The 24,787-nt window shown below is 40.4% G+C and overlaps 2 protein-coding genes across 6 annotated transcripts in view; both read right to left on the bottom strand.

Moving 5' to 3' along the window:
* NFKBIZ (NFKB inhibitor zeta) overlaps positions 1-2,282 on the bottom strand; it is a 20,404-nt gene extending 18,122 nt beyond the window's left edge. The window contains exon 1 of the mRNA XM_090151737.1: positions 2,144-2,282. The gene's annotated coding sequence lies outside the window, so the exon portion shown is untranslated. The remainder of the gene's footprint in view (positions 1-2,143) is intronic.
* On the bottom strand, positions 315-24,787 carry NXPE3 (neurexophilin and PC-esterase domain family member 3). Of its 5 annotated transcripts, none has more exons than XM_090151751.1 (8): positions 24,605-24,787; positions 23,682-23,744; positions 22,523-22,665; positions 20,217-20,429; positions 14,540-15,300; positions 13,623-13,696; positions 9,534-9,740; positions 315-8,021 (listed from the first exon to the last, which is right to left on the bottom strand). In XM_090151751.1, exons 4-8 carry the CDS (start codon positions 20,307-20,309, stop codon positions 7,471-7,473), a joined length of 1,686 nt encoding a protein of 561 aa, XP_090007877.1. In that variant the 5' UTR covers positions 20,310-20,429; positions 22,523-22,665; positions 23,682-23,744; positions 24,605-24,787; the 3' UTR covers positions 315-7,470. The 5 variants fall into 5 exon arrangements, with proteins under 5 accessions (XP_090007877.1, XP_090007885.1, XP_031468839.2 ...); XM_090151759.1 differs by having other exon boundaries at positions 22,523-22,646; XM_031612979.2 differs by lacking the exon at positions 22,523-22,665 and having other exon boundaries at positions 24,605-24,785.

Here is a 24,787-nt window from a genome sequence, read left to right as displayed (position 1 = left end):
CAAAGTAACAAAGTCAAGCATAACGTGCAACAGAACAGGAAGAAGAATCAATTTCAGTCAGAAATAGAAACATCTTCTTGTAGTAGTATTTGCTAGACAGACAAATTAGGACAGTAATACATTCAGAATAAATCTGTTGCCACAAAACCTACATTGCAAAATTGTGGATTTGAAGTCAGTGGGATTGGAAAACACTCATTTATTGGACACATTTTACAACAACAAAAGTAATTGTAGCATTTGTTTGTTACTTGAGTTCTTGAATTTTTTTTTAATTAAATCTCCTTTCCTTTTTGTGTGTGTGTGTGTGTGTGTGTGTGTGTGTGTGTTACTTATCAAAGGCAAAAGTAAGACACAGCAGAAGCACATAATAATACAAACACAAAGGGCAAAAATGTTAAAGATGTAGCAGAACGGGAAGACAAGATTAGAAGGAAGAAACAGCTAAGACAGAAATATCTGCCATGCCCAGAAAGAATCTGATTTAAGTAGTGAAAAAGGGCAAGTGGTTCTGGAAAATCTGACTCACTTGTCCCAGGGAATAAGAGAGAGGAAGAAGGATTGGAAAGAACTGAGTGCAGAATTGCAAGGGAAAAAACATCAGCGCGTTCTGCTTGTTTTGCTTTTTACTCAGGTAACGTGAGTTTAAAACCTGGTGAGCCCCTAACGGCAAGTCCCACCTTGAAGCTCTTCTGTGAGATCCTTCAGAGCAAGGTGCCATGGTGTTGCAGACCAGCACTCATGCCGCACCAAATCCCAATCATTGCAAACAAGCTGCAGCAGACATTCAGACAGAATGAGAAAGGAGAGCCCTGCATCAGGCTGAACCAAAAAGAAAACAGATTCAAAGATATGCAGAAGGCTCGTGCATGAAGACAGGAGGTAAAATACACTTGTCTACAAAGGCTGCTCTGAAAGTAATGCCTCCTATTTTATTATATTGGCCCATCACATCAGAGGTGGGTGTTGGTGGTACGGCAGTAGAATTTGAACTATTCCAAAATATTCCTTTACATTTTCTTGCCACAGGACTGATGGCAGCAGATTGCAATCTGACAAAGTGGTGTATGATATGGAAGCATGTTTGAAGCAAATGCGTGTCACTGAATTCCTCTATGAGGAAAAAATGGCACTCGGTGACATCCATTGATACTCGTTGAATGTTGAGAGAGACCAAACAGCAGATGTGAACACTGAGGCAGTAGAGGGTGCATTTCAACAGTGGCAACCTGTGGGTCACCTCCATTAGTGTAGACAAGAGTAGCATGTAGACTTCTGTTCATCAATGAAAAAAAAAAAAGAGCTAATGGTAGTTACTGCTGAAAAACATGTTGCATGGTTAAGAATTAGCTCTACCAAGCAATGTTGTTGTGCTCTTTGTATCTGTTGTAGTTTCCATGGAAATAAATGGGAGGTGTTACTTTTGGAGCGACCTACATAGAGTACCACCTAGTGGTGTTTGTACCATTCATTTTTAAGCCTTCGGAATTAAAAGATAAACCACTATCAATGGCAGATTTAAGAGAGCTTTCATTTGAGAGTCATCCCAGGCTCTTTTTCAGTGCCTCAAAATCCCCTTCTAGGCACGTTCATTAATGATTCACTAATCTGTTAAGCCCATCCCAGATGACACAGCTAAGATGCAGGGCAGAGCATACTGTACTTTCACTTGGGTTTAGTTACACACTCACTCTGCATGTAGGGCTCACAGAAAGCTATTCAAACACTGTTAACTTTCTAGCAATCTCCCATAAAATCCCTCAGCTCCACTCCAGACAGAGAAGTTCCTATGCAATTCACTCTGACAGAAACAGAAAACAGACTAGTTTATTTTCTGCCAAAAGACTAGATGTAGTAAAACAACCAGTAAAGAAGGATAACATTTGATTCACAGCCCAGAAGTGGGCTAGATAACCTCAGATGTGTGACAGCAGCAGAACGAACATTACAGGAGAGACTCAAAGATCCACATTTGGAGAGATAATAAAACATTTTCCTCATTTCAGAGCTTCCTGTACTATAAGAAGGACAGCTGATGTGTTGGAAATTATGCAGAACTTTGCTAACTAAGGATGCGGTGATAAACCATGGGATGAACACAAGACAAACCATACCAACTGGATCAAGAACCCTAAGGTCTCACCTCTTTGTTAGATCCAGAAGTGCTAGGCTCCAGCCTTACTGTCAGAAACTCAGGTTCCAGTCCCCTCTGTGCCAAGCACTTGATCCACTTCAGGAAAGTTAGAGACCTTCTGAGTCACCACCAGCTCTGAACAGCACCTGGCACACAATGAAAGCCTGCTTGTATACTGCTCCTTATTTTATGTATTGGGTTTGGTTTAAAAAGTTCCTCACCTCTGTTATCTATCATGTGTACAGACGTTTGACAACTCAATACACATGGCTGTATAAACAAGCCATAAGCAAAAAGTTTTACAGCAGTGCCTCACAAACAATTTGTATTACATTACAGTCAGGAAGGGAGTTGAGAAAGAAGTGTCTGACCAGCCTGAGTGAGAAGAACTGTTCCTTTTCAACACATTTGGAGAGCTATATATGTATTTCAGGTTGTTATATCCCAGGAGTGACTCCATCCCTCACAATTACTGTTATTGTCTATGAAAACCTTGGCATGACTAAACAACTTCATTCCTTTCCTCAATGGAGAGGAACACATCTCCACAGAACCACAGAAGACCTTTGCATGATGTCCTTCTTTCCACTCAATCCTGTTATTTTTGCTTCTCCTCTTTCCTATTGCTTATTTCCCTTTCCTCTCTAAGCATGTCTGAGGCCTGCTCTCACATTACACTGAAAAGCATCTTACACTTTGCAGCCCCCCCTGCTCCTTTTTTGGTTGGATGAGCAGATGGGACACAATGGCAGCATGCTTCACTCAGAGGAACAAGCTCACAGAAGAACAGCAACTTAAATGACTGCACAGGACATTGTCTCAGATCCTGCTTCCTTCTGGGGTCAGCATTAAATGAGAGGGGAGGGACAGAAAAACAGAAAACATTTTACAGTTCTGCCTCAATATACTCACTTCCATTTACCAGGAACTTGTAGTTGAGGGATTTTTTCCAAGTCAAACAGGGTATTGTTGGCAATGCACCCTGCTTACTTGCTTCCCAGCTGTGAATCCTGGCTGCAGTGTAACTCCAGGGCAACCCAATAGCAGTCCCCCACCTCCTCCATCCTAGCCCTCCAGCCACCACAGGGCAAGCACAGCTTATGTCCTAACATGGCAGCAGGCACGTACCCAGACTACAGCATTTCGTCCATTACTTAAAGTAATGAAGTGACTAAAGGATTTTCCATTGGCCAACTGGGTTTTCAAAGCCCTCAGAGAAAGAAGCCTACATTACGTACAAAGTTTTCTTGTATGTCAGGACTGACACACTGACAACAGGAAACAATGTGTTTCAGTACTGGGTTTGGTGCCAGGCTTGAGCCACTTGCACAGATCACGCCTCTCCAAATACACATACCTCATCTAAAAAAAAAAATTAAACTGATTTTTATCTATAAACTGCTGTATAAGACTTCTACCCAACATGCAACACATAATATAGTAGTTAGGTAAAACTAAGAGAAATATGACACATTTCTAAAGGAACTACAAAAAAAAGGAAAGTTATGTGATGTTAGGGCGAACAAGATAAACTGATACCAAATCAAATCAAACATATCTGATGCACAAGCTTGCCCATTTTAATAGGAACTTTTTAATCTTTGAGCTTTTTGGCTATTTGAATGGCTTTTCCAATCTCATCAGGCAATAATACATTACAGCCTTCTTTGTACTGTAAGCATCTCACTATCATCCATATAATAGAAAAAGAGACACCTATAAAACACATTTTTTTCTAACATACAGAGACCTCCACTGCCACCAAGAGCCTTCTGAACAGTCTAAATGTGTAGCATGAACTAAGTATGAAGAAGTGATCTGGACTTAGTAGGTAAGAGCTTTGTAAGTTAAATATGCATGACAGACTTTTTTTTTTTTTTTTTACTGTTACTTAACCATGAGCACAAAAGTTTTAACTCATGCTTCTGAAAAAAAAAGTAAAAAACCCAATACTCTTACCAGCAGACAACTTCAGATGTTTGTGTTTGTCATATATGCATGGAAACACTATCTGTAGTACACAAAAAGTCATGCTGACCCTTCTAGTATGCAACATGAGTCTCAAAGTAAAGGTGCAGTGGTGTTGCAAGCAGGAGAAATCAAACAACTGAAATTGAAAGAAGTCATGACAACAACTGCCTTTTGTCCTCTCTTTCATCAAGAACTCAAATAACATTTCCCCTAAGCATCTAGAATTAAGAAATCTGCCTGACATGGTTTTCAAAAAGCAAGGTCATGAAAAGCAAGGTCAAACTATCAGTAGTAGAAAATGACTGAGTATCAGTCTAATCCGTAAAATGAAGATTACTTGCTTTACAAATTGCTCTGATATCTTCTGATAAACACCATAAAAATACAGAGAGTTTTTCACATTGTTACTTCAGTGAGCTGCACATGGACTAAATAAATTAAGGTAAAGAAAACTTACGTACTGAAAGATTAATAATCAAAAGGCTCATGGTTAGGAATAAAAATATCCAAAATAGCACATTTTATTCCATTCAGCTGAAGGGAATGGAAAGAAAAACAGGGCTTTGAAAAATCTCACAGAAGAAATTTCTACACGTAAATGAAGATACTCCACTGACAACTGCAAAACTTCCTTTGAGTCCCATTTCATATTAAGTAACTCAAAAAACAACCAACCTCTTAAGTCCTCATTAAAGTCCATTTAGAACCTTAAAGGTTTAAAGAAAGTGATTTAAAAATATTTTATTGCTTCTGATTACATCACTATATACAGTACATACACAACTGGTGAAACTGGTAGCAAAAAGAGAATAGAGATGAAAATAAGCTTACAGCTGAGCCGAATGACAAAAGCATTCTGCCCTCAGTCTTTGTCTTTTAACATCAGTAATTCCTCAGCATCTCCCTTTCTTCTCCCTGTCCATTCCAGAGCACGAAGAAATAAACCATCAGTCCTCAGCCCACATGAATGGTCAATTTTCCTCAAGTTCATGACTTGAACATTAATCTGCTATTAAAAAATTAATCTGAAAGGCAGGTTCTATCAGAATGTGATTAGATGTCTTTGCTAATAGAAATCTAGTTCTCTTGCTTTCGATTGTCATAACATTCAAGATTTCTTCCTCTCTATTTTTGATGGCTAACAGTGATGAGAAGTTGCTGCTGAAGAGCACTAGTGAACAGCAGAACATTCAGATAAGAAACATGCTGTCACAATGCTTTCACACATGATACAGCATTTTGAGGAAAACCAAATGGTTGGTCTACAAATTAAGTAGTTTCCTTCAAAGTAAGAGTTTGAAGTCTTATTTTCATTAACGTTATTTGGATAGATTTCTTATTCAGGATGAAAGCTTTGTACTCTACCCACTTTAAAAATGCACCTAGAGAAGATGAAAAGTCATTTTGCATTGTGGTGGTTGGTGGTTTACATTCCCAGGACTGAATTGGTGTGGTCTCTTACTGGCAGCAGATGCACTGCTATTAACATATTCAAGTAAGAAACACTTATCTAAAGCTAATATATGCACAGACATAAGCAAGGCAGTTGTCAGTAGCAACTGACGAAGTGGACATCCTGAATTCTGGTCTGAAAAGGTAAGATTAAATGCTACTTGGCTGTACGCAACTCCTACAGTGATTTTTAAACCTTTTCAATTTGTTAAGCTTATTAATGGATGCTGTTGACTTTTACACACTAAAAGCACTTACATTTGTTTTTAAAACAGTGTTCTTGTAGCTAGCAGCACAAGCTCCCTTTAGTGTCCAGCAACAAGAGCACAGTCTTCCCATATACAGCAACAAACCTGGCAGAGAGCAAAACACTTCTGATACGAAGATATTTCAGTTACTGCACTCTGCAACTTGCCAATTTGTTCCATTTTTCTCAGTTTGCTCACTATTAATTGACTCATACTCTCTTTAAGCATTATGGACTTCTTCAGAAGCACTCTACTACATGTGTCTTGACACATTTCTCAGTACTGGCATTGGTAAAGACCAACTTTGGCTTGAGTGGGACCAGAAGTAAGACAACACTGAACACTTTCCTACTCCGCAATTTCAGAGCTGAATTTAATCAAAATGTTCAAAGTGTTACTTTTTAAAAACTATAGGCAGGTTCAGTCAAATTAGCAGCATTGAAAACAGTTCTAGAAGGCCCAAGAGCCACCTGCATTCACATGGGCAAAACAGCAAACATTTACCAAGCAACTGTATGAAGGCCATTCCTGGATGTTTGGTATGGGAGTGGGATTTTTATTATTTTTGTCCTCTCTTTATTCAACAGCTTCACTGTTGCCAGCGTAAGTAATAAAACTGATCAACATAAAAGAAAAGGAGGACATCAGCACAAAGTCTTGATGCTGGTTTACACCAGACTTATGCTACCCATTCACAAATTGTTAAGCGTATTCAAGTAACTTGGCTTCTCTTAACACAATGTATTATGTATGTATAAAAGTACATAACAGAAGCCCAGCTTTGCAAGAGCATAAAGGAACAAGTTTATCTAACCAGGAAGTGAAATGATTTCATTAGGAAATGCCTCAAGCAGGCAAGCTTGCAGTTTTAACATGCACAAACTGCCTGAAACAGTGCCTTCACTGGGGTCAGCATACACACATTGCTTTGTTACAGATAAATCAAGAAGACATTATCAAAACTCAGAAGAGATTCAGTAGTACAGGAAAGCCAACTAAAATACTGGGCATTTGCATTATTTAGCAGCTATCTGTAAACACCAAGAGTGCCTAACTAGTGTGCTTTACTAAATTTTAGCCAACTCCTGATAACTTTATAGTATAGACATTATGATTGAGCTTCCTGGAATGACAATAGCAGCTTTAAGACACACACTTCACATTTCTGATTAGGACTCTGAAAAAAGAATAGGCATTGTGCTTCTCCGACCAACGTAGAACTGCAGGGGATCCTCCTCCAACTCTGAGTTGACAGAGAGAGAGAGTTTGGGAGAAAGACTGCTCCCAAATAATTCTTTCACTAGATTCCACCCAGTTCTGAGCAGATTCCACGTTATATGGACTAAACATACAGTGCAGATAACTAGTAAAGCTAATAACCCACATAATTCCCTATTGAATCTCGTCAATTTAAGGTGCTTGCTAATAATCTGAGATATAAATAAGATTCTAAGGAATCAACTTCACAGGAAGATATGGCCTGAACAGTTAACTCTTCTCCACTATCCCTCACAGCTACTAGACTTATGGCCAGCCTGCCCATACTGAATGCAGATACAATAAGCACAGTTCTCCCACACCATCCAGCATAAACTTAGTAGCTCTGGCAAAGACCAACTTCACCTCAGCTGCAGCAAAACGTGACACAGGGATGCCTTACTTGTGCTAAATTTGCAGAGGGCACACATAAGATAAAAACGTATCTATTTGATTCCTAACAATTACTTCTTTTGGGTGCAAGTTATGTGGCAAGTAGTGAGCCAGAGACATCTCCCAAGCATCCACAAAGTGCACAGCAATTCCTGAGAACATTTTCCTCATGACAGAATCAAGCTGAAGGGAATACCAGTCACTGTTAAAGAGGCTCACTTCTGGCCCAAGCTCCTGAACGTTTGCAGTTCTGATGACAATTAAAGTCTTGGGGCTGCGGTCCAGCAGTTGAATAACTGCCCTCCGAATGTTCCTCAGCCTCCTGATATACACTTCCACAGGGAAAGTGCTGAAGTGGGACCATATAGTTATGGCTATCACAGTGTTTCTCCCCCCAACGATGCCATTCAGTTCGTTCGCAATGTAGCGCAGTTCACTTGTAAAGACTGTCGTGAAGCGAATGGGTGGCCCGTGACAGCGGAATTTCAGTAGGATATTGTGCTTCAGATCCACGGACATAAAAGGGCCCACATTCTTAGGACTCCCCAGATTAAATTCCACTAGATCTGAAAACCCAAGAGCAAAACATTAGTTAAAGACAGAAAAAAAAACACAAAACGATTCAACAGGAGAATAGGATCACAGGGCAACGGTAGCAGTGAATACATACACAGTTCTAAGAATCCTAAAGTGAAACAAAAGATAAGCATTATCATAGAATGGGCCTAGGTTAGAAGGGACCTCGAAGATCATCAAGCTTCACCCCCCTTGCTGTTGGCACAATTGCTATCCACTATATCAGGCTGCCCAGGGCCCTATCTAACCGGGCTTTGAACACCTCCAGGGATGAGGCATCAGCAATCTCTCTGGGCAGCCTGCATCCGTGCCTCACCACAAATACATAAACATCACAGAATTGCAGACCCTTCGAATAATAGATTTCCTCCTAATATCTAAGCTAAGCCTCTTCTCTTCCTGTTTAAAACCATTTCCCTTCGTCAATATCAATGTCTGCCTATGGGAAAATTAGGTCTCGTTTCTTCTTATAAGCTCCAGTTAAATACTGGCAGGCCAAAATGACATCTCCTGCTGCAGTCTTCTCCTCTCCAGGCTGAACAAACCCAGCTCCCTCTACCTTTCTTCACAGGAGAAGTGCACCAGCCCTCTGATAATCTTTTTGTCCTGCCTCTGGATCCACTGCAACAGCTCCACAGGCATATTGGCTACATATTTCAAAATGGAGTTTATATAACTGTTGAAATTTGCAAACCAGCGCACTTTACCTTCAAAAGATCATATGTATTAGTACTTTTTCCAAGTTCTCCAAACTGTTTTTTTTTCCCCCCCCAGGTAAAAAAAAAAAAAGCATTTCCAAACAGATCTCTTATTTTATCAATAGGCTTTTTCATTGTCAGCCTATGAGCGCAAAGTTCACTGTAACTTTTACAGCAACTTCAGAACTCCATTAAATTTGAAGAAGAACTTAACTGGTTAACATGGAGTCTCAGTCTCCGTTTCAACACTACTGAACTGCCTTAGAGTTGGGGTGAAAGAGGAATACCAAATTGCTACTGAAACTGTCTTATTTAATGAAAAGTTAAAATAAAGAAAATGGAAGAAGGAGCTCAAAACCAAATGGACAGTAGTCATCTGCTTCTGGAAGTCATTTGTTTCTGCAAGTCATTTTGCTACTTCACTTCATTCCAAAATATTACCAGCCAAGCCTCACCCACACAATCCTCCACAAGTTCTGGTATGCCACCTCGTGGCCACATAACAACTCACAGTAGCAACAATGTTCTTAATTAGTGAAACATTTTATAACAACAGCTTCATAGATACACAGCTTGTGGCCCTTTTTCTCCTAAAGCCTATAAGTTTCTAAAGTTTTCTTAAACACCTGAATGATTGCATTTCTATCAGCACTTGTGATGATGCTTTGCCTTTCCTCTCCCTTTTGACATTACTATTCAATAAGATCAACTCTGCATGTGAGATGAGTAAAATAAAGAATTGCAAACCTCTTCAAGGTAAAAAAAAAAAAAAAAAAAAAAACAATTAAAAAGAAAAATAACAACCTGGAACAGCTGCAGTCAGATATTCAAACCACTGCCTTATTGTAGAGTCTCCAAACAAGTGGATTACTTTTCCTTGCAAACACTTGCTTATATCGTCTGACTTGTTAAAATGATAAATCCAGTGTGATCTTGGCCTCCAAAGGTCTTCATAGTAGTAACCAGAAGGGGAAACTGTGGGATCTTCAGCCCTGTCCATATTGCTTGAATCTGGAAGAAAAAAAAAAACCCTCTGAAATTAACATATAACAAACACACCTTCTATCACTTAAATGTACATTCAACTACTTCACTTTAGAATGTATATAACATACATTAAAAAGCTCAGTGCATCACAAGCCTGTAAGACCAAGTACTTTCCCTACTATTTCTGCACCAAAACCTACTACACATAACCACTTGTAGCTTTAAAGTTTTTTAAAAAAAACTTATTTTGAAGTACTTCTAAGTTAAACTATATCTGATGACGATAAAGAAGGACAGTCTGGACAGCATCACAGAATTTCCAAGCCTCACTACGCCTCCTCTGCCAGCACACATCTGCAATCTACTAAAGTACAGCTCCCCCCTCTAGCGGCCTGTCTGCCAACAGGAAGGGATGGCAGCTGTTGTGCTCTAAAGGAGCAGCACCTCCTACTGCAGCAGCAGACACCAGCCCTAAGGTGACAACATGCAAGAGAAAACCTGATACCACGTGTATTTGCTTAGTGTAAATCCATCTATGGAACAGTCCGCACATTGACACTAATATAGGCCCAACCACAGATGCTGTAAGAATGAAATCTGAATTAAGAAGACTACAAAACCAGGAAGTGCCAGAATTAAAGCTAATGAATTAAAGCAATAATTTTTATGTGCCTTTTGAATGTATGAATTGTTAAACTTTAACGCCACGGGTTTCGTACTTTCTGCTGTCCAATTTCTTCCTCTTTCATTGCTGGCATAGATTGCCCTCTGAGGAGTAATTTGACCACACCAGGGAAGCTCTGATTCTTTGGACTCCTCTTTGTCTTGCGGACATTGGATGTTATGTTGAAAACTGGGGCTAGTGATTACAGGAAGAGAAACTGCAATTTCAAGGTTACATCAGTCAAACGTTGCCTTATTTCTCATAGCAGCCAGTGTGATACTAGCACGTTGAACTTTCATGAGGTCATTAAGTACAGGTTCCTCCTTTACCACATATCTGTTCTAACACTTAAGGGCCTGGAAATGAGCTGACTCACAGTTACAAAGAAACCCAAAGCCACAGCCTGAATAGAAAAGCTGTCAACGAACAGTGAACTGAGTAGCACAGAGCTGCTCTCTGGCACTAAAGCCAGCTAACTGCACAGAAGAGCCATAACCATCTATTAAAAAACATTTATACCCACCTTGGCAAGTAGACTACTGGTCCCTGCCCTGTCATAGCTTACAGCTGCTTAGGACTGCACACCCACACGTGGCCAAAGCCATGCCAGGGCCCTTTCTACAGAAGAGTAGGGGCAATGGAGTTCTAGTGCCCAGAAACATCCTCTGCTAGATGTTTCATTATAAAACAGCAGCAGCTAAACTCCCTAAAGACTCACAGATTCAAACAACCCCCACAGGCATCTTTAAACACCCATCCCTAATAGTCATTTTTGGTCTTGCTATTCCTATACAATATTCTGTGTTTTACCATCAGTAGATTTTAGCCCCTTTATACTTTACAGGAATGTTCACAGAATACAAAGTCTATAATCTTGAGAACCACAGAAAAATCCATTATAAAGTCTTATATTTGGATAATTTCTTAAATAACATGTAGCAAATAAGGCAATAGGGCCAATGAAGGAAGAGCAATGAACTAACAATGCTGAGCAATCTAAACCATATGAAACAGGACTCCTACAAAGGGAAGTGAAAAGGCTACCATACGGTCATGTAACTAAAGACAAACTCATGTGAACTCACAACTTAAATTCTTTTGTTTCGTTAGTTTTAGTGTAAAGATTCTCAGAATCACAGAATGGCCAGGGTTGGAAGGGACCTCAAGAATCATGAATCTCCAACCCGCTCGGCACAGGCAGGGCCACCAACCTCCACATTTAATACTAGACCAGGCTGCCCAGGGCCCCATCCAATCCAGCCTTGAACACCTCCAGGGATGGGGCATCCACAACCTCTCTGGGCAGCCTGTTCCAGCACCTCACCATTCTCACAGTAAAGATCTTCCCCCTGACATCCAACCTACATCTTCCCTCCCTCAACTTAGAACCATTTCCCATTCAAACCCATTAAAACCAAACTTTTTAGTGATTATTAGACTAACCATATAAATAGGATGCTCTGAAAGTAATGCCTATTTATTTCCAGGGAAACCACAACAGATACAGCTACAAAACACTATTTTCCAGCATGGTCACCACCATTAGCTATACATTTTTGCTAGTGATGAATAAGCACGCATGCCACGCTCATCAAAATCTATACCAGATGAAGTGCCCCACTACTGCTGCACTGCTACTCACACAGCCTGCCTGCATCCACATCCACTTTTCAGTCTCTAGAAATGTTCTGCAAGCACCGATGGATGTCAGCGGGTGCCATTTTTTCCACATGGAAGAATTCAGCAACACACTTTTGCTTCATCTGCACTCCCCTGTCAGACACCATTCTGTCAGACTACCCCTCTGTCACACAGCAACAACATGTAAGGATATATTGGTGGTAAGGTTCAGCCTCTACTGCCATCCCACCAACATCTGCCTCCAACATCATGGGCCAACATAATGAAGTGGGAGATACTGCTCTCAGAGCAGCCCTTGTACATACATGAAGCGAGACATAAGAACAAGCCGTGAACTCACAGTAAACCCAACACCAGGTTTTGAAACCTTTGTACAGCAGCATACCTGTTTCACTCCAGAATTCAAAGAGCCATTACTTCTAGATTTTATGAAAGAAGGTAAAAGCTCTGATCTGAACAGTTATAAACCAAGAATAGATTATAGTTTGGAACTATAACTACATTTACCTCCCAAAGAAAAGAATGCATGAAGCTAAAGACAACAAAATAAGGAATGTAAGTAGGCATTAATCCTAAATCATACATCCATCATCTCTATTCCAGAGCATTAGATTTACTTGTTCAGAGACTGTTCCTGTTAGAAGGAATTTCCCCGAGGAAATTGTGCCACTCCTATCAACCCTTTCCAACCTATCATTAGACCTCAGGAAATAAAAACACACTTTGATCATTCACCTCCTGTAAAAGGGGTGATATAATCAAATCTCAAACAGTTTCTACAAGAAAATATTTTAAAAATTAAACAACAGAAGACATCACATCTAAAGGGTCTGGAGACAGAAGGGGGAAAATGCTGCTGGCCTGATAGCATCTTTTTATTTTTTATTTTTTAAATAAAGAGAATGGCAGAACTAAAAAGCAGCAGCAGTGTAGGCCGCTTTCTTTTATGATTTAATTGCTCAGGTCAGGAACTCTATCTTTAATATCTCCTACAGCTTATTAAAAAAAAACAAACTGGAAAGCTTTCAATTCAGGAGTAATTCTCTATCATATTTTTATGCAGCATATTCAGAGGCACTAAAAGCATGCAGGTGAATTTGCATTAGATAAATGTTTCAGTTTAACTCAGCACAGACTGTTTCCTGCACTTAGACACGATAGAGAAAAATTAGGTTCTAGTCCACAACTTTAGGTTATGACACTGCATGATAACACAAATGATACTAATAATTAAATGCAAGTTATTTGATACCTATTACATAAGTCTCTTAGAAAAATAAATGCGTAAAACTTGAAGAACACCTCACAGTTTTGCTACATTAACCCATTTGCTAAGCAGTTGAGTAATACATTTCATATCTCTGAGTAAATGTGAGAAGAAAACACATTTTTCCTAAAAGTTCAATTTACATGTCTTTTTAGCTAAATTTGCTATTAGTTCTTAGTAACATTCAAAAGCTTCCATCTTCAACACAAAAAAGACTTGAGACTATTTCTATTCCACCGTATGAAAACTAACAAACTCATTAGTATCTCATGCTTCTCGCTCTTTTTATTTAAAATATGAAGTAAAACCAAGAATTTTATAAAATTCACTCTACCTGTAAATGCCTTGGGCTTTACAATCACCGAGTCAGGTCCACTGGAGAGTATGGGCATTTTGATGTTCACATCACTTGAACAAAAATTAAAATAGTTATGGTGACATTACCTTCAAGTTTTACAGCCTTACAGATCACTTTTCTTAATCCACGCGTGTTGACTCCATACAGCTGAATTGATTATTCAATTTCCTTAAGACCACTATCACTGTTTTCAGTCAGAATTCAAGATTTAAGAGCACGAGGAGAAAAATCCTGTGCACATTCTTACTTGCACAAGCCTAGATAAAACCATTAAGCTATGAGAAGTCTGTTATACGTTTTGGGGGATTAACCACAAAGATTGGAAGTTCCCAGCTTGGGGCATGTGGACTTCTGCCAGGAGGCAAACTGCTTCAGAGTGCACGCTGCTGCATCAGCTGCCAGCTCCACCCCATTTCAGTAACTGCTTACCTCAAGTGGTGGAGGTGGCTGTTGCTTTCAGCCTCCACAATGCCACATGCTGCTTCACAGTACACATGGGATTTCTAGCAGCCCAGCATTATCACCACCTGCAATTTTAGCTCTACGCTATGCTGCCAGTGGTGACAGCAGCATCAGTCACTATCCAAGCAGTCGCAGAGATCTTCAGCAAGACAGCAGTTTGCTCGATATGGAAGCCCACACCCCTACACACAAAGAGCTCTCAGAAGTGCTCATTTGTGGACAGCTGAATGAACCTAGTAGGGCTCTGAGATTGAACCCTATTGGTGGAATACAAGAGATCCCACCCTTAGAGAAGGTGTGCATCTTCAGGAGTAGGTGCTTAAATCAAGTAGATTGTTTTCTTCCCCTCCATCCTAAAGTTTGTCTTAAAAAATATATATATATATTTTAAAAAAATAACTGAATACATATAAAGTCAATGACATACATACGTTTGGAAAAAGAGGCTTTCTTCATGTGTCAGAAGGCCTTTTTGATATCCACCCTTGGCATGGCTGATTCGGCTGGAACAGGACAGTTTTCGTGGCTTGTAACAGAACCATGGCTCACCAGTGTAGAGATCTGTGAAGTTACAGACTGGAAGATCTCCAGGCAAGCATACATTGCACTCAGTAGTTTCTGAAAATCTCCCGGACTTGAATGAGCTTTTGAAATAAACTCTGTCAGGCTTTTCCTCTCGTAAACGCAGGAGGACTTGGACTGCTTCACTTGGATGGACGAGAGTCACAGATACTTTGACCTCACCTGGCCAAAGTAACGTAAAAAAGACTTTGTAAAGGCCATTATGGCAATCTACAATCCTTCCTGTTGCTCCAGCTTTCAGCACAGGAGAGTGGATTCGTGCCTGTAGATAGTCTCCACCATATTGCTTGGGTTTTCCTTGGAAATCCCTCACATGAACAACCACCTCTAACTGGTCACCCACCTTGAAGAACCTGCTGGGCTTCACAATCACAAAGTCACTGTGTACTGGATCAGTGCTTTGTAAAAAAGCAATTTTGCCATCGGGGGGTTTTGGCCATTGTAGTGCAGCAAGCAATGATTCCTGTTCTGCTCGTTCTCTTTTGGACAAAGTCTGCTGCTCATAACCACAGTAAGGCTTCCTGGTAGTTTTAGTTGTCTGTGATAGAGAGGGCTGGTCATTGTTCTCAGTTATCCAATTTGATCCTGAAACTGTGTAGTCATCCAGGTGCTAGAGGGGGAAAAAGAGTACAAGAAACTGTGCTATTAAACGAAACACAACGAAGAACAGATACTGTCTTATGGAACGACACTAAGAATCGGGAGTTTGCTTTGCACAGCAACTTTAATAGAACATATAAATTGATTCCCTTGACCATGAGATGTCTAAAGAAGCAGTTGTACAACCTGTGATTACCCAATGGCTACTTTATCCTGCCCTGGCAAAGAGGCTTTTACGTAAAGCATGCTTAGTATTTTCTGTGGTAGTATTTTGGCTATCAGCATATTCTGTATTAACAATATGAAACAAATACAGAAAGCCATACAATTAAATAGAAAAATAACACATTTAACATTCTTACCATAATTAGATTCTGGCCAAAGCATTATGCTGATTTAAGCTGCTGTGTAGAAAATTACCTCTATCCCAGTCAAAATAGTGCTATGCTTTGGATTTGTCATGTAAAAAGTGTTGATAACACACCGACAGTTTAGTTGTTGCCTAGCAGTGCTTACAGGGTGAAAAGACTTTGACACAAGTATTACCTAGCATATATACATATACTAAGTAGCTCTCCCATTTTTTGTAGTATATTAATGTACTCAAATTAAATAAAAATAAAAGAAAACTTTATTTATATTCTTTCTTTTCCAAAAAAAAGTAAGCCTAACAAGAAATAGAAACTTACAGGTTTTGAAGACCATTATAAGAAGTTGGTTTTGATCAGCTTAGAAGGAGAGAATAACGAGCACGTTGTAATGTGGAACAGATATACATTAATTTCCTGTTTGATATCCATGTTAACTATAAAACATGCAATTATGAGTTGTATCATTTTAACTAAAATGCAGAGTACCCATGGATACTTTTTTTTTTTTTTTTTAAATAAAGATTAGCTATAATAGAACCTTCTTGCCTCTGTTTTGCTTTTCCATCCAGGATTTTCAAGAATTTCCCCAAAGCCCATTAAAGGTAATTCAGAATTATTTCTATTTTCCATTGGACCAGGTAAAAACGTGAACATCTCCACACGTTATTTTTCCTAACCCAGTAAACTCCAGGCAAAGCTGAGAATGACTCTCAAGCACAGTTCATTCTTAAATCTTGCCCACATATAATTTTAAATTATGCCAAGTTTCTACTTTTGGATGCCTTCACTACTTCCCTTCTTCTGTTCATACAGAAGAATATATATAAGTGGCACAGAAAACATTGCATGGTAAGATTTTTTTTTAAAGTTAGTTATACATTTGAACACACCCAACATGCTGGTAAGCATGCCTGAGTTTGCAAAAGCATTTAAGAAACATCCTAAGGAGGAATGTGGGGGAGAGTAGGGGTGTTTATAAAGCTCTTAAATTCAGTGGAGATTCTCATGGGAATGTTTCTTTTCTTTTCTTTTTTTTTTTTTTAAACTTGATTCATCAAGAGGATGTGGGCTAGAGGAGTGAGATGGGGAAAAAAAAAAAAGCATAGACATGCTTTCAAATAAAGAGCTACCTAAGAAAGCCTTAAGAACAGGCCTATCATTGCTTTAATCTTCCACGGATTTCTGCAGAGTTTTATCCTATTCCTTCTGTCAGAGATTTATTCGTACAGAAGATGGCTATGAGGTAGCTTGCCTTTCTAAAGTATACCCAAGGAAATATCTATAGAATTCAGTGGAAAAGGGCACAGAGAACACTAAGCCAATTCAAGGTCACTAAGCCAATTCAAGGTCACTAAGCCAATTCAAGGTCACAAAACAAAGTACAAAATATAGCTCAATATTTCTAAAACAGTATATTTAAGCAGCTTTTTTTTAGCACAGTCCCAAGCCAAAGCACTTCAGCCGCATGCAGCTAAGTTCCCAAACAAGAGCTGTCACATCAACTGAAGCATCTCCAGATTATGACAAAGCAGATTTGACCACACCATAAATACTTTCTCAATCAATCCTCAAGGAGAAGGGGAAAAAACAAAACAAACCATACCCTCTCTACAAAGGTAAAAGCAAAACTGTCTCCACATCATAGAAACACCATTCTTCTTGTAACAACCTCACTCATCTTTACAGACTTCTTCCAAGCCCAAATAAGACCATATATTATTGCAAAATTGTAAGTTAAGGGGTGAAAGTATGCTACAACACGTGGTATTCACAGGAAAACATTACAGAGATTGAAGCTTTTCCTGCCTTAACTGGAAAAGCTAGAGTCAATTCATATATGGAAGACTTTTGATTAGAATTTCCAAACCATCTTCCTTTCTGAAGAGGTTCCCTGGCTCATTTCCAAACAAGTGTTCAAACTCTCCTATCCCTTCAAATAGGCAAGGCTTGCCCTTTGGACTGATAGATTAGTTTGTCCCAGCACCATTCCCTATCCTCACTTTTTTCTGGGATCTACAGAAAAAAATACTACAACTCTCCCCAATATCCAGTCCATTCAGAAGCCTGCCATGCAGAACTGTGGGCTCTATAATCAGTAGTAAAAACAAAACCAAGTTTCTCATAGCAGGCAAAAAAAAAAAAAAATCATCTTGAAACACTTCTCAGGAATCCTCTCCCTAGATCTCAGAACAGATTACTTTAGTTTCCAATGTAATCTCCATATTCAATAAACTCCTGCTTTATTTCCACGTATACTCCACACAAAAATACCTTGATTCTGAATGCAATTCCTAGCATTTACTTGCTGCTTTCTAAAGATAATCAGAACCCTGATGTGATCACAAAGTAATTTAATGGATGTCTATCTAGTAAAGCAGGCAAGACAGAATCAGTTAAGCTCAAACAAGTCCGTGAGCTGTTCCTGATGCATGACAGCTATGCCATAAGCAAGTAAAAATGGAAGATGTATTTTCAGCTTCTAGCATCCTTGCTACCAACTAAGTGAAAATAAGGTGTAATGTATAACATCACAACCCCAGAGAGGCAATCACGCTCTCAAAGATACGTCCCTGCCCAGGGCAAAGGAATAAGAATAGATGATCTTTAAAGATGACTTTCAAATCAAACCTGTGACATTCTAGAAGGATTACTGGTGACTTCATTAGATCTGCAGCAAACACTTGTTCTCAGTTAAATGCAGCAAGAGGCTGAGTATTTCAGTTCCTGCTGAAAAGGTGGATCTTCATCTATATTTCAAAGTCCAGTATCATCCATGAGTTGTAACTGTTAGATTTATGGCATAGTACATGTGGAGCAATTGCCAAACTGCTTACGTTCCTACCTTAGAGCAGAAAACATCCCAGGAGACTTCCAAATGACAGGCATGGAAGTAAAAAAAGTAGCTCAAGTTCACCCAGAGTCTTAATTCATACAGCAGATAATATTTGAGACCGAGTACAAGCTACTGAAAAGCCAGTCATCTTACTTTCAGTCATTTTACACTTGAAATACTTTAGCCCTCATATTCATCCACAACAGCCACGAGATCAGCTGTCTTTACTGTCTCACAGCTCTGAGTAGGTGCTAAATAAATCCAAATCCAGTTCTGAAAAGCCACCACCTGACACACAACTATTCCAGCAATAAACTGAATGAGATGACACTGTTTTCTTCTGCAAAGATCCTCAATTTAGCAGCAGCACCACCACAAAAAAAAAAAAAAAAAGCATTGTCACATAGTTTGTTTGTTCCTTTTCTCTGCTGGTGAGAGGTGGACAGTTGGACAACAGGATCTTAGAGGTCTTTTCCAACCTTGGTGATTCTATGATCCATCCTGACTTTTGAATGTTTCCAAGCAGCTACTCAGTCTTACTACAAGGACTTTTGCTGTTTTGCACTGTTTGCCCTGAATCTGGCACCTGCAGTTTTCAATGTTATGTCTCCATTAGTAGTGGAACAGGCAATGAACATTTATTTGTTATTTTTCCTATGCTACATGTTATTTTATATCTCAGACATTTTCCTTGCCCTTATCTGAACCTCCAACCCAACAATGTCTTTTTAGGCATAAGAAGGGATCACTTTACTTGGGCATCACTAGCCAGGAATATAAAGACTTTGCAAGTGGGTTAAATGCAACTTAAACATATAACACATTTATCAGCTAATATGCATGAAAAATAATCAGGATTTAGGCTAAGCATTATGCTCACCTGCCAAATGCTGCAATGGAAAGTCTAGGCAAGCAGGCAGCCACAGGGAAGGGTCAGCCCCCAGGGCTCCCTGCAATGGATCCTCAGTGATGTTATTTAGCTTGACTTCAGTGAGACTCCCATAGTACCCTCATAGACAAACTGATGAAGTACAGGCTACATAAATGCAGAAGCTGGACTGAAAACTGACTAACTGACCTGCTGTTGTGATCAACAGCATCAAGTCCACCTGCAGAAACAGAATTAGGGATTCTAGTAGATAGCAAACTGATCAGGTAAAAACTCATTGTCTTGCTGCAATGTGTTAACAAAAACATATCCAGTGAACTGAGGGAAGTGCTGATTTCCCTCAGCTCAGCCATGGTAAAGCCATATACCTCTTTTTTTGTACACCTACTACCACAGTTAAAGTGAAGAGAACAGCAGGGAATCCCTAAGACGACTAAGGGTTTGGAATACATGACATACCAGAAGACACTAATGGAAGCAGACTTTCAAAAGTCTGGAGAAGACCAAGAAGGGATCAAGTTACGTTTGGGGCTTTTTTACTACCCAAATTGAAGTTAGAAATTGTAGTCAGAAGCATACAGTAAAAGGACAAGAGGCAACTTCCACATGCACATATAATGGTAATGTTCTTCTCTACGTACAGCATAGAGAAAGGCTGCTCAGACAGGCTGTAGAATGCCTCCTTGCTGAAGGGCATCAAAATTCAACTCAAGAACATAGCAAGCAATCTGAAATAACTTCGAAGTTATCCCTTTGAGTATTGAAGATCTCCATACACATTTTCTGCTCTGAATTTTTCTGTGATTCCAACCATCCAAACCATCTCCACTTACCTCTAACTGAAAAAAGTTATGGACCAGCACCACAACAGCCAGTACTGCCATAAGAAGGCAGAAGATTTGCAGTCTGAATGAGTCACGCCACATTGTCCATTCATGTCTTTTCCTCCCATGTTAGATGCTGCCATGATTTCCACTCATCACAAACATGAATGTCATTTCGTCTCAGTAGTGCGCACGTTAGTTCAGCTGACTTCCACTTCATCCCTGAAAATACATTTACAAGAATTATATAAAGCCCCCCCCAATTACTTGGAGTTGAACACACAAAGTATATAAGTGGTGGAACTCTTCACTACAACAACTGGTTTAACAGACCTGGTAAGTCTATAGACAGATTTTTGTGGCAATCTGAACAGCACTATCTATAATTCTAATGGGTATATCAAGGCAAAAATATCATAAAGGCAATTTCACCTGTATTTGACAGAGAAAAATAAGAAGAATGTGAGATTTCCTTCTGGCAACTAAGAAAATAACCATCTTATTTATCTATTAGGCCACACTGTCACCACCCACCCATTGTAAGCCCAAGACTTTTAGCAGAAACGTGTGGTTTTAGGCATCCCCACAGAGTAAACGTTGATTGGAAACTGCAAGAATTCCTCTAGATATTGGACTACATCCTCTCTGATTTTTATCATTCCTTTTATAAAATGTATCTTTACAATCTAATGGTTAAAAAAACTTCTTGAAGAATGCAGGATTGTTTTTAGGAAATTCAGTATGTAATAGCCATGCTTTTTTAAAACTTAGCTCTCAAGAAATATAATGTTTCCTTGATTCTGCTTGATAGCTGATGAACATACAGAACCACAAACTTCATTGTTGATAAACTGTTCTTGCAGCTCAATGCTTTTCAGGTTTGAATCTTTTGTCTTTCTCCTTTCTGAATGATAACTTCAAGGCAGTGATTTTGCAAGCTAAATGGGTTTCATTCTTACAGAAGGAGAAGATCTGAACTTGGAAACACAACAGATGGCAAGCAGAGGCAGTCAAAAGAACGCAGTCCCCTCAAATCCAATATTCTCCACACAGCGTTACTCATACAAACATCTACCAAGTGCAACAACATCAAATGATTAGATAAATGTTGCACAACCTTCTATAAATAGTTTAGCTGAAAAGCAACAGTATTTATTCAGACTGTATGAAGAACATCACGTAAATACAATGATATTCTGAATATCACAATTACCTAATTAAATCTTTCACTAGATGAGCATAGATTAGAATCCTGAAATATACTACTGGATAACCAGGACAGTCTCAAAATAGACTGTACATGGAATTGCTTTATAAGGATTATATGGATTATAACTGCAGTTGCTTTGCAGAGAATTACGGAGAACATCTCTCTGACTGACAAACAAGCATCAAAAGAGCAAAACATCCATTAAAATAAAGGATCAAACTGACCAAATGCAAAAGAAAAAAAAAAAGCAGGCTTATTGAAATAGCTCTCTGTTAATATAAAATATTAAGTTTGGTTAAAACATCAGATAGGCTTTTAAGCTATCCCCCATGAATCTCTTAGATTGTTCCCTCTTTGTTGTATTGTATTTCCAGAAGACATCAGGGAAGTAGCAGTCTTCCACGAGAAGAAGGGCTAGGGAGCGTGAGCTGCACACAGAATAGTTTACCTACCTCTTCATCCTGGTTGGATAACAGAATCCCACTTTAATATCAGCCTTACTGGCCTTCTCCCTGACTGCTACCCCAAGACACTCAACCCTTTCATCATTACTGCCAAGCTCCATGCAAACAAGGTGAGCCCTAACTTAAAGGGCTACCCCATCTCCTCTCCTGCCTCTCTTCCCTTAAAAGCACATAACCATCAGCTCCAGGCAAGTGAAGAGATGGCATGTCTCACTGAGGCCAATCACACAGCCCGGAGACTTCAAACTTTCAGTCTCTTATTCCTTTTTCACATTGTGAGCATTTGTGTAGAGGCATTCAAACTGGACCCCTAATTAAATCAATTTATTGCATGGAATAGCTAGAATTGCCCTGTGCTGTTCTCCAGGTGCCCTCCTGGAGACCTCTGATCCCTTTCCTGGTACTGAACCAGTAACACTTCAGTGGATTGAGGTTCCCCTCCTCTACTAGTTGTAGTTTAAAAGCTCTGTCCATCAGCTTGGCAAGCCCATAACTGAAGACACTCTTCTCATACATGTTTCATAGCTCTCTCGCTAAAAAAGAAATTTTGCTTAAAATACTACATCTCTGTAAAAGTCACATGCTCCAAAACAAGTAATAGCATGCTTGCAGAGCTTTCTTTAGCAAAGGCCTCAACTTACTTCCACATTCATTATCTGTGAAGAGCAGATCCAGCTCTTCTTTCATATAACAGAAGCTACCTAAGCAAGACAAAAAGCCTTCAATTCTTCCTGTATCCTTGAAGTGTTCTCTGGAGCCATCCATCTAAAAGGCAGAAAATATCCTTGGAAAAAATAAAGAGGAAAGAAGATGATGCAATATTATATGCGTATATGTGCATATATAATAGAGAACCATAGGGGATGGAAGTGACCTCATAGTCTAACCCTCTGCTAAAGCAGATTTCCTGCAGCAGGTCACTCAGCTAGACAGTCCAGGTGGGTCTTGAATACCTCCAGAGAAGACTCCACCACCTCCCTGGGCAGTCTGTGCTAGTGGTCCATCACCCTGACAGAGAAGATCCTCCTCATATTTATATACAACATCCTGTTTTGTAATGCTGTAACACAATGAAAAGTGCAACAATAACAAAGCAGAGTAGCAAAGTCCTACACTGCAGCAAGTGAGGGCTTGCTCAAATGCAACAACCACAGACACAAAGGGAAGAGGCTGCTTACCTTCAGAAGGCCTCAGATACACAGGGATCTCCAGCAAGATACCCCTACCACCATTGCCAACCCTTTAATGAGATCTGGGAAGGAGTGGATCCTGGCTCCACCCCTTCCAGTCACTCAGGTGGACTACATGCACCTGAGCTCCCCTAGGTTGGCTCTGCCTTCCTACCAGGTGCTCAAGCTGTGACTTAGTATTTCGGCTACACCTGTGTTCAAGTTTATGCCCAGTGCTCCTTGTCCTGTTACTACACAGCACAGGAAAGAGCCTGGACTGAACCATTTAACTCCCAAACTTTAGATATTTATAAAGAGTGATGAACCCCCCCCCCCACCTTCCATTCTCCAGATTGAACAGTCCCAGTTTTGTCAGCTTTTTCTCATTTGGGAAATAATTCAGGTTCCTTTTATGTATATATATGTATTTATATATATAAATATAGAATGTAAGGTGTGTGTGCATACCCAGTATTTTCTTACAGCAAAGTCTCTCATGCTGGTGGTTTGCTTCCAAAAGTAAACAAAGCATGACAGGCAGTTAAGATTTTTTTTATAAGATACAATTATTTTTTTCCTATTGCAAATCTGTATTTATTTATTATGTTTTTCACTTCAGTCCTGTACTTACTTTTCTGCTCATGAAGTATTACTCCTATCAGCTTCGCACCACTTCAAGTTATTATATCCATCGCTTTGTCCAAGGTTACAAAAGAAACACATGAAATTAATGACGTTGTTATGATCAGCCTTCCAGTTCTCTGATGCCCATTTACAGATCTGCCTTTTATTTCACATCACTGTCACCTCTACCCCCAAACACTTGGGAGCGAATAGTGCCGCCGAAGCGCATATCAGCGCAGCCACCTCAAAGAGCTGCGGTGCACATCCCTAAGATACGGATCTCATTCTGGTGATGGCTCTTCTATGCTAGGCACCCAGCTGCTGCAGTCACAGCAGAAGAGACACGCAGCCGTTTCTCCCAGCTCGCTCCCCAGACAGCCCTGACATTCAGAGGTCATCACAAGCCATTGGCGGAAGCTCGCTTTTCTGCGGTTTGCTGCAGCTCCTCCAGCCTGATAAACACGCGGTGCCACAGCACGGGTGCAACGCTCCTCCACGCGCCGTGGAGGGGGGGTGGGAAAAGAGAACAAGCAGGAGGCACCGCCGCCCGCAATGCAAACCGTCATTCTGCAATTAAAACGCTTTCTTTTTTTTTTTTTTTTTTCTTTTAAACCTCATTCTTCCGGCCCGCAGCACACCTTCCCCTCGGCTCGGAGCGATCCGGGAGGCCTCCGGAGGAGCCGGGCAGCTCCGCACCTCCAGGGAGCGCCTGCCTGCTTTCCTTCCTTCCTTCTTTCCCTTAACCGCCACCGAGACAAAAAGCGAACGAGGCGCTGGAGGAAGCGGGAGCTGTAGGATTCTCCTCCGCTACAGCGCCCCGAGCCCGACTCGGCCCCGGACCCACTTCCCCTGCCGGAGTTTCCCTTCCCCGCACAACCCCACCGCCGCAGCCCTGACCGCGGTCCCGGCTCCCCGCCACCCGCCCCTCACCGTGATGCCGGCCGCTCCCCCGGGCCAGGAGACGACAGCTCCCTCTCTCCCGGCCCGGAGGCGGCACGCCGTGTATCCGCCGGCCCGGTCCGCCGCTGCCATGGCACCACCTCCTGGCACCGCCTCCCCCACCCCGGCCCCGCCTACAGCCATCGCGTCGAGAGGGTCGATGCTGCGTCTGGT

The sequence above is a fragment of the Phasianus colchicus genome, chromosome 1 (assembly GCF_987193195.1).
Source record: "Phasianus colchicus chromosome 1, bPhaCol1.hap1.1, whole genome shotgun sequence".
NCBI classification, from domain to species: domain Eukaryota; kingdom Metazoa; phylum Chordata; class Aves; order Galliformes; family Phasianidae; genus Phasianus; species Phasianus colchicus.
The sequence above is the reverse complement of the archived record's forward strand: the minus strand, read 5'-3'. Positions and strand labels throughout refer to the sequence as shown.

Coding starts and splice junctions, on each gene's coding strand:
- NXPE3 (XM_090151751.1), bottom strand. CDS start 20,309: ATGTGGCGTGACTCATTCAGACTGCAAATCTTCTGCCTTCTTATGGCA. Junction 15,301..20,216: donor ATAACTTTTTTCAGTTAGAG/GTAAGTGGAGAT, acceptor TTCCCCCTCTAG/CACCTGGATGACTACACAGT. Junction 8,022..9,533: donor TCTGACTGCAGCTGTTCCAG/GTTGTTATTTTT, acceptor TTGGGTTTTCAG/ATCTAGTGGAATTTAATCTG.